Source organism: Oratosquilla oratoria, unplaced genomic scaffold, assembly GCF_046742065.1.
Source record: "Oratosquilla oratoria isolate Oo_2021 unplaced genomic scaffold, ASM4674206v1 SCAFFOLD131, whole genome shotgun sequence".
NCBI classification, from domain to species: Eukaryota; Metazoa; Arthropoda; class Malacostraca; order Stomatopoda; family Squillidae; genus Oratosquilla; species Oratosquilla oratoria.
Genome location: NW_027467487.1, coordinates 285,001 through 295,000, shown reverse-complemented (window position 1 = coordinate 295,000; position 10,000 = coordinate 285,001). Strand labels below are relative to the sequence as shown.

At 40.9% G+C, this 10,000-nt stretch overlaps 1 protein-coding gene across 1 annotated transcript; it reads right to left on the bottom strand.

The window, feature by feature from the left end:
• Nucleotides 1–3,338: 3,338 nt before the first annotated feature.
• On the bottom strand, nucleotides 3,339–3,743 carry LOC143022639 (serine/threonine-protein kinase pim-2-like). Its single transcript, XM_076180950.1, has one exon. It carries the CDS (start codon nucleotides 3,741–3,743, stop codon nucleotides 3,339–3,341), a length of 405 nt encoding a protein of 134 aa, XP_076037065.1.
• Between the last annotated feature and the right edge of the window lie 6,257 nt (nucleotides 3,744–10,000).

Here is a 10,000-nt window from a genome sequence, read left to right as displayed (position 1 = left end):
AATAATAAATAAAAACTATAATAATGTAAATAACAAATAAAATACATAAATAAATGCATAGGTATAGTTAAAATAATAAACAAACAGGTAAATAGTAAATAATAATAAATTGACATATAACTAATGATAAATGAAAATCAGACAGACAAATGATAACAAAACAAAAAGAAATAATATAAGATAAATCATAATCATTACAGCATCTTACTTAGGTATTTATCTAAATGATTCTTAAAGCTTCGAACTGAACTACATTGCACTACCTGTGCAGGAAGTTTATTCCATTCATTAACTACACGGTTGGCAAAGTTGTTTCTACCTACTTCCAAATTGAATCTATTTCCGGACAGTTTGAGACCATTGTTTCTTGTCTGATTCTCATTCAATGTGAAAATTTTGTCACTTTTGATGTTGTCAATTCCCTTTAAAATCTTAAAGACCTGCATCAAGTCACCTCTGAGTCTACGCTTTTTTAGGGAAAACAGATTCATGTGCTTTAGTCGATTTTCGTATGATTTATTTTTTATATTTGGAATCAGTTTTGTGGCTCGCCGTTGTACTTTTTCCAGTCTGTCAATGTCTTTAATGAGATTCGGTGACCATACGGAAACAGCATATTCCAAATGTGGACAAACTAACGATTTATATAGCTTGTTAATGAGTGATGGACTTTTGAAATCAAAATATCGCGCAATCAGTCCCAGAATCTTATTTGCTTTCTCAGAGACTGAAATACACTGCTTGGATGATTTGAGGTCGTTATTGATAATTACGCCGAGATCTTTTTCACTATCCACTTTTGTTAACGAATTTCCAAATAACTTGTAATCGTACTTACCGTTATTTTTACCTATGTGCATTACCTTTACCTGTGTTAGATTTCATTAGCCACTTTTCAGACCATTGCTGTAATTGATCTAAATCTTCTTGAATATCTAATTGGTTTGAGTGATCATTTGCCACTCCGCACAGTTTTGTATCATCAGCAAATTTGGAAACAGTAGATTTCAGTCCATGGTTTATATCATTTATATATACTATGAATAGAAGTGGCCCAAGAACGGAACCCTGAGGAACTCCACTTGCAACACTTTTCCATCCAGAAGTTTTTCCATTTAAAACAACTCTCTGTTTTCGACCATTCAACCAATTACTAGTCCAACCTAATAGGCTACCACTTATTCCATGCAAAGCTAATTTAGTAAGTAGTCTTTCGTGTGGGACGGTATCAAAAGCTTTTGCAAAGTCTAGATATATTGAATCTATATTGTTTCTTTTGTCATAATTCGAGATAACAGTGTTGTAGAATTCGAGTAAGTTAGTCACGCAAGAACGTTTCCGTCTGAAACCATGCTGGCTATCATTTATCAAACGGTTACTTTCTAAATGATGTTCGATAGCATCCCTGATGATAGTTTCCATTATTTTTCCTACGATTGAAGTCCAACTTATAGGCCTATAGTTATTTGGTTTCTTTTTGTCACCTTTTTTCAATATGGGAGTAACGTTAGCTAGCTTCCATTCTCTTGGGACATCTCCGGATATGATGGATTTCTTGAAAATAATTTCTAATGGAACAACAATCTCATTTTTCATTTCCTTTAAGATTATTGGATGCCAACCGTCAGGCCCTGGTGATTTATTAACTTTGAGTTTGTCTATACACCTTTTAATTTTTTCTTTTGTTATATTTACCGTAGTGAGTAAGTTTACCCTAGACTTTTCACAGGTTTCAGTTTGGAATTCACTTTGAGGTGTTTCGTTTACGAATACCGAGCTAAAATTATTGTTTAAAATATTACACATTCCTTCATTTGAATATTCAAGTTGACCGTCAGCAGATAATAGTGGACCAATGTGATTCCTAACAACCTTTTTATCTCTAATGTAACTATAGAATTCTTTGGGATTCTCTTTGGATTTATCAGCGATGTTCATTTCATATTGTCGTTTTCTTTTTCTTATTGTCTTTTTTAAATCTCTCTGTATTGATACATAACTTTCATAGTCATTACATACACCCGAGCACTTATATTTCTTATAAGCCTGTCTCTTTTTAGCAATACTTTTTTTCAGTTTCTTTGTCGAGCCACTTTGGGTGAGCCTGATTTGGGGGACGTCTGTCCTTAAAAGGAATGTAAGTTTGAATCATCTTAGTGAGCGTATTTTGAAATATTTCCCACATCTGATCTACAGGCCTTTCGTTTAATTTTGCCTCCCAATCTGTAAGCTGAAACTCCTGACGTAGTCCTATGAACTGAGCTTTACTGAAATCGGGTATTTTAGAAGCACAAGTATCTATTCTAAAATTGTTTAGACCATGCCTACTATGACAGAATATCACTAGATGATCTTTCTTCACGTAGAAGAAACAACAATTTTTAAAAAGAAAAAATAATAATAATAAATATTATGCTCATGACAATACCCATCTCCACCTCATCGTAGCATAGTAATCCGCATATTCATATAATGTCGTTGATATTTCGATCGAAAGTAATCTGATTGGATGCATTGTGGAACCGTAGTGAGACTGTTTTATTCAGCTGAGGGGAAATCCCTTCTCGAAAACTTTTTTCCAAAAGTTATTGGAAAATGCGCTGCTTTCTAAATCTCTTGAGTTTTCTAGATTGAATATGACGCATATTAAATTTCAACGTCTCCGCTGACAATAATGCGATCTTGGAACTTAGTTCTGAGATTGACATATCTTTGAGAACTTTTTTTTTATCTTTGCTATACATTTCTGTGTGTCCTTTTTATTTACAAGTATGGCTGTCTGGAGCATTTCTTGATACTTTACCCTCTAGTAAGTCCTTCAGGAAATTGGTTGCTTTCTTTATGAAATAGAAATTATTTCCATTGATTTTCCATCTACAGGAAAGAATGACTTTGGAATCCTTTTGCATTTTATGCGCCGATGCAGTCAGAAGCTTCATTGGGGGATGAAGAAGGTCTCTGGATGATCCAATTTCAGTGCTCTCATAATCATTATATGATTTATTTCCTTTGGCACTTCCTTACTCCTGGATCTGCGTCTCGATCCTTGTCTTCATAATCTCCTTCTGAAACGCCTCTTTTTTTGGGGCTTTCTTATTCGCCATCTCGGGGCGTCTTCCCTACCTCACCTTAGGATAATTTCTCTTGAAAACTTTAGCCGTTTCAAGATCAAACTACATATCGAAATTATCCTGGGAGTTGCAGCCGGAGTGACCCGTTACCCACGGGTGAGAGAGTATGCCGCGAAGCGAGGGGCGGTTCCACGGATAGATTGCAAAGCAGCACATTATAAGATCGCGACAGAGGTTGGGTACGCTACTGGGAAAGTCTGGACTGGCCTACATTATGGAGTCGTTGGTGCGGAACGCGTTATAGTGACACACAAGACAGAATAGGAACGTGCCCAGGCTCCAGACGCTTGCGGGGACGTGAAGGTATTCATTACCCTTTATATACTCCGGAGGGCAATAAATTCGGGTGCCGCCCGTGATTTTCCCTTTGTAGCCTGTGATTCGTTCGCCACAACCAAAGTCGATCAGTTTGATGTCAAACTTTCCTGTGCTGCCGTTCCTATAGAGAAGCACATTATGGGGCTTAATATCTTTATGCGATACCCCGGCTTGTAGGCATCCTTCTACTGTTAGGACAATCTTCCTGAACAGTGTCTTGACCTCGGTCATGGGCAGTTCTTTCCCGCTCCTGATGTAATCGACGAAGGAAACAGCTGATGGTATAAGCTCCATTACCATGTAAAAGCTGTCCTTGGTAGTGAAGCAGTCGTATAATTTGATTACATCAGCAACTTTCTGTACTCGCTGTAAAAGAGCGGCCCCTCTTGGGACCTTCTTCCTGTGGCGCCGTCCCCAAAAAAAGCATACGAGCCACAGGGATCTTCTTGATGGCAACCTCAAGGCCATCGGCGACTCTTGTGGCTCGGAAGACGCAGCCAAAGCCTCCTTTGCCGAGCTTCTCGTGTATCTCGAAATCGCTCAGCTTCATGGCTCCCAACAGGTTCAGTGTCCTTGTGCGTCCCACGTCCTTCTCATGGTCGAATTTCATATCCCAGATACGAGCATGAACTGTACTTTGCGATTGCATCTGCACGTAGAACACATATATAGTCATGAAGAGTGTACCTATTTTAGCATGCATGAAAAATAAGTGAGATTAATCATACGAGAGAGAGAGAGAGAGAGAGAGAGAGAGAGAGAGAGAGAGAGAGAGAGAGAGAGAGAGAGAAAAATGACCATTCATCTCTCTTGGTCCGACTCTGACATGTAACTGCCAACTTCTTAGCGAAAGTTCCCGCTTTAGTGTTGCAGGTTCTAAAACGACAAGGAACCTTTACGCTACCAGGATGTATTTTTCCTGTCCAAAACAAACCTATTCCTGCTCCTATCTCTAGGGAGACAAGCAACACAAGTCTTTATGAGAAAAACTTATGGAAAGAAAATCAACGAAACGAGTTGTGAAACAAGAAAGGAAGGAAGAAAAATGGGGAAGGAAAATGAGAAGATTGAAGATTGACGAGAAAGTGGAAGGAAGGAAGTAACGGGCTTGACGAGAAAGGGGGAAGGAACATAAGAATGGAGAAGACCGCAAGAGACCATAAAGCCTACACTAGAGAGTTCCATCCCCCTTACCACCTGTAATCGCTAACCACGAAGTTATCTAATCTTCTCTTAAAGCAACGAACAGTTTCAGCGCTCAGTGCATCAAGGTTCCTAAGTCTATACCATTCGTTAACCACTCTGTTGGTAAAGCAGTTCTTGCCTCCGATTTTCTTCTTAAACCAAAGATTGTCCCCCCGGGAGAGAGAACTGGATAGAGCAAGACACGCGGCAGATGTGGCGAGTGAGTGACCTATTACACGCTTATCTCCACGGGTGCGAAGTTATCTGTCACATCTCCATAGAAGAGGAAACCTAAAACCAATTTCTTCGCCGCACCGGTAGCTCCTGAGACGCGTTGGACTTCGATTCTGTGTCGTGATCACAAAGACCTCCATTTCTTTCCCCAAGCACGCACAGTGAGTGCCACTTGCCCATCAGGCTGAAGTACTCAGTGACTCTAACCGTCTGAGGTACTCGGTGACTCTTTCCATAAACCTTTTGCCTAAGCAATGTATACTTTCAGTGTCTTAATCAATCGTCTCAACAGTGAATACATTTCTGATTCCCAATAACTCTGCACGTACACCCGGATCGATCTCCAACGGACACCATTGACTGCCACTTGCCCTGGCTATCCAAACACAGAGGTATCAGCTTTGTATCTCACTTGAGAGATCAGAGCCCATATATATATACATATATATATATATATATATATACATATATATATATATATATATATATATATGTATATATATATATATATATGTATATATCCGATCTATGGGTAATTTGGTGACTTTACATACACACACACACACGCACGCTGCTAAAAATTCCAGCCCTCGGTGGAACTAGAACTAGGATTGGTAAATGAAAGTTCGAGCGCGTGTATATGTGCGTCTTTGTACGTGTGAGTCAGTGTGTGTGTGTGTGTATGTGTGTGTATGTGTGTGTGCGTGTGTGCGTGTGTGTGTGTGTATTTGTGTGTGTGTGTGTGCGTGTGTGTGTGCGTGTGTGTGTGCGTGTTTGTGTGTGTGTGTGTGTGTTTGTGTATGTGTGTGTGTGTGTGTGTGTGTGTGTGTGTGTGTGTGTGTGTTTGTGTGTATGTGTGTGTGTGTGTGTATGTGTCTGTGTGTGTGTGTAAATGTGAGTGTGTGTGTGTTTATATGTGCGTATATGTAAAGTAAATGTGTGTGTGTGTGTGTGTGTGTGTGTGTGTGTGTGTGTGTGTGTGTGTGTGTGTGTGTGTGTGTGTGTGTGTGTGTGTGTGTGTGTGTGTGTGTGTGTGTGTGTCTCTGTGTGAGTGTGTGTGTGTGTGTGTGTGTGTGTGTGTGTGTGTGTGTGTGTGTGTGTGTGTGTGTGTGTGTGTGTGTGTGTGTGTGTGTGTGTGTGTGTGCGCGTGTGTGCGTGTGCTTTGGCTTGTGCGTGTGTGTATGTGTATGTCTGTGTGTGTGTGTGTGTGTGTGTGTGTGTGTGTGTGTGTGTGTGTGTGTGTGTGTGTGTGTGTGTGTGTGTGTGTGTGTGTGTGTGTGTGTGTGTGTGTGTGTGTGTGTGTGTGTGTGTGTGTGTCTCGCACACGCGCGCAACCGTGCTAAAGTATGTTTACACACCAACGATAACCAACAATCTGCGACATTGTATAAATCCAGTACTTGTAACTCTGTGATAGTTCGTCCTCTCCAACAAGTGTTTATTTACTTTCAACTTAAAGAAATCCATTTACAAGTTGCACACCGTTATCTCCTCAGGATTCTCTGCCAATAATTCTAATCGCCAGAGACGAACATATAAGTGGGATTGGGTCCACTTGGCCGTGTTGCGACGCGTTGTTTGTTGTATCGGGGTTTCTGTTGTATCCAGAAGAAATAAAGATTACCGATAATGGCGAGCCAAGTAATTTACGGAGATTCAAACAACGGCAATGACATGAGGCCTCCTCGGGGACCAAGATTCACTCGTGAGATCAAGAACTGGACAAGAATGAAGATTGTGGTTTTCAGCTGATGATGCACAGTGGGTTTGGTGCGGACGGGGCGCCCTCTCTCTTCTCTCTCTCTCTCTCTCTCTCTCTCTCTCTCTCTCTCTCTCTCTCTCTCTCTCTCTCTCTCTCTCTCTCTCTCTCTCTCTCTCTCTCTCTCTCTCTCTCTCTCTCTCTCTCTCTCTCTCTCTCTCTCTCTTTCTCCGTCTCTCTCTCTCTGTGTCACTCTCTTGTCGTTCGTGGTTTGAAGAGGAAGAAAGAACGGACGGTGACGCCTCGCCTTCAGGTGATGGTGAAAGGACGAGAGCGACGAGGAGCAAACTGAAGCGGTGGGGGTTGTCACTCACCTGCCTTAAGAACCTGCGCATGCGCCTCACCCAAGACGCATTTTCATCCCATACTTACTTACTAATGTGATCGCCACTGACGTTCATCTCCCGTTCTCCCTGTCCTTCTCCCTCCTACGCCCTCTCCTCTACCTCCTTCTCCCCTCTCCCTCTTCTCTTCCCCTCCTCCCCCTCTCTCCCTCCTGTTTGCCCATTCTCACTCATCCGCTTTGTTTTCTCTTATCTTTCTTTCCCATCCGCCTCCAACCACACTCGCTTTCTTCCTCCATTCTCTTCTATTCTTTCACCGTCCTGTTATCAATGTTTCTTTATATCAACCCTCCCCAGTACTTCTCCTCTCTCCATAATTCAGCCTTTTTCTACAGTCCCCCTCTTCCTCTCTCTCCTTCTCTTCTCTCCTCTCTCCTTCTCATCCACTTCTCCACTCCTTCTCCATTTCCATCCCTGTTATCAAGTTTTCACCCAAGTCTTCATTCCAACACCTCTCCTTACGCTATCATTAAGCCTCTTTCTACAGTCCGTCCTCCTCTTTCTCCTCCTCTTCTCTTCCATCTCCTCATCATTCCCCTCTCCACTCCTCTATTTCCACTCCTTCTCCATCTCTACTACTATTACTTACTTTCTCCTCCCCTTTCCCTCTCCCTCTCCACTCTTTTCATTCTCCTTTACTTCCTCTTCTGCTCTCCTCTTGTTCGCCTTCCCCCCACACCTTTCCTCCCCTTCCCTCTCTTCTCTCCTTCCAATTCTCCTCCTCTTGACTTTTTCCTCTTCTCTCCTCTTCTTTCATTTTGCCCCTTCCTTCTTCTCTTTTTCCCCTTTCCCTTCTCCCCTTCTCCTTCTCCCTACCCCTCTCTTCTCCCTTTTCCTTCTCTTATTTACCTATTTCCTTTTCCCCTCTATCATCCCGCCCTTATCCCCCTCCATTTTCTCAACTTACATACTGTAGGGTATAACCAAAGCTTTAATAATTGAATGTTAGGTACTTTATATACACCCGTACGAACCAGAGGCACGTGATATACGAATATATATATATATATATATATATATATATATATATATATATATATATATATATATATATATATATATATATATATATATATATATATATATATATATATGGGTTTGTTACGATTGGTCTAACGACGATTGGTCTAATACTGATTGGTCCAAAGCCAATTGGTCTAATAGACCAATTCGTCTAAAATCGATTCGTCCAATACACTATTTGGTCTAATGACGATTAGTCTAAAATTGATGTAAAGACAATGATAGAAATACAAGAATTTAAATCAGAGACTTTTATTTATGACACATAAAAATATACTTTAAAGACAATGATAGAGACTTTTATTTAGGACACACATAAAAATATACTTTAAAGATACAAAAAGGATATAAAAATTTAACTTTATAAGCAATATTATATACTGAAAGCTCAAAATTTTAGATTATGTGCCAGCGCTCGTAGAAACGCTAACCTATCGTAATTGTCCTTCTCGCTAAAAACAGACAAGATTCTCTCTTCACGTTCAATATCTTTTCTCTTTAGTTTAGCGTTAGATTCTCCTCTAATAATGCATTCAATCTGTTCTTCCACATTTTTTTGTTCCTTTTGTAGTTCGGTAATTAGCTTAAAAATTCCAACATGTGTAGAGCCTACTAGTATCTCCAGCCGTCGATGCCATGCTTCCACTTTGTTTTGTGTCCTTGGAACACCAAGTTCCATCCTGTCATGTACGGACCATAATGAAGGGGGAAAAAGAGGAGGAGACCGCATTCCCTGACCTCGCAATACTCTACGAATTTTGCCCCTAACATATTTTTCGTCGAGGTAATTAACAACCTGAATGCCCTCCTCTGGAATTGTGTCCTTGAGTTCCAGCCATGCAGCCTCGATATCACTGGCAGGTAAGAAGGCTAGTGCTGCCATCTGCCGGATTTTCAACGAAAAGTTTTCATCAGTGCCATACAAGGTTTTTAAACCAGATGAAATTATTTTTCTATAGATGTTCTGTCCTAAATGGAAAAAAACAACCCTTGTTAGTTGTTCCAGGCATTTCGGATTTAACTGCATTCATAACACTAATTTCGAGGTCAGTGATTATCATCTGAGGAGAAAGGTAAATTTCGTTTTCCGCAGCATAATCTTGTAGATCACGGAATAACTGAATATAACATTCCGCGTCTGCACTAGTTCATTATTGGTGTCATGGGTGAAACACTTGATTCGATTTGCTCCATGTCCTGAAGAAGCCTCTTTGCAAATCAACAGGAAAGTCTGCAGGCTGGTTGACTGGGGATCCTGAACAGCTCGATATGGATCGTTCAAGCGCTGATCTTGCCCTTTCCCAGATACATTCACTAAATTCCACCAGTTGAGGATGCTTTAGATGAACTTAGCGGTGTCATGACATCCTCTGAGCTTCAATGAAGCCACAACTTTTTCATTGAAGACCTTCAAAACATGCTGCACATTTTGTAGTTGAAGTTTTGAGGGGTTGACAGCAAATTTAGTGAGGGAGTAGTCTTCAGAATGCTGCCTTTCTCTGACTCTTACAGTTCCTTGACGTCAGGAAATGATGCTGTTGTTTTATTGTCAAGACTGATCTTCTGGCACTTCTCACTGATCCAGTTGTTGCGGATGCACTTTAGAAGATGCACTGTGTCAAAAAGGAGAAGCCAGACACGATCTTTGTCAAGAGGATGCTTGGCTGTGGCACGGCAATCACCCGGAAAATCAAAGAGCTTACAGTACTGCTGGTGTATCTTGTGGTTGTCTGTGATAGACCCGATGACACGCCCACCTGCCTTCTCAACAGCAGGTGCCGCCTGCTTTACACGCTCAAGCTGGTATGCTGCTGTGAGCTTGTCAGAAATGTGTCAGAAATCATAAAACTAGGTCCTCTTCATCATAATACATAATGCAGAAGTGACCTTGCAGTCTGGCTTGTTCACTGCCATGCCACTCAGAAGCAGACCAGTAAAATGCAACAGTTGGCCGAATCTATACTTCATCTATCAAGAGAAATACATTCTTCTGCTGCAGTGTCTTC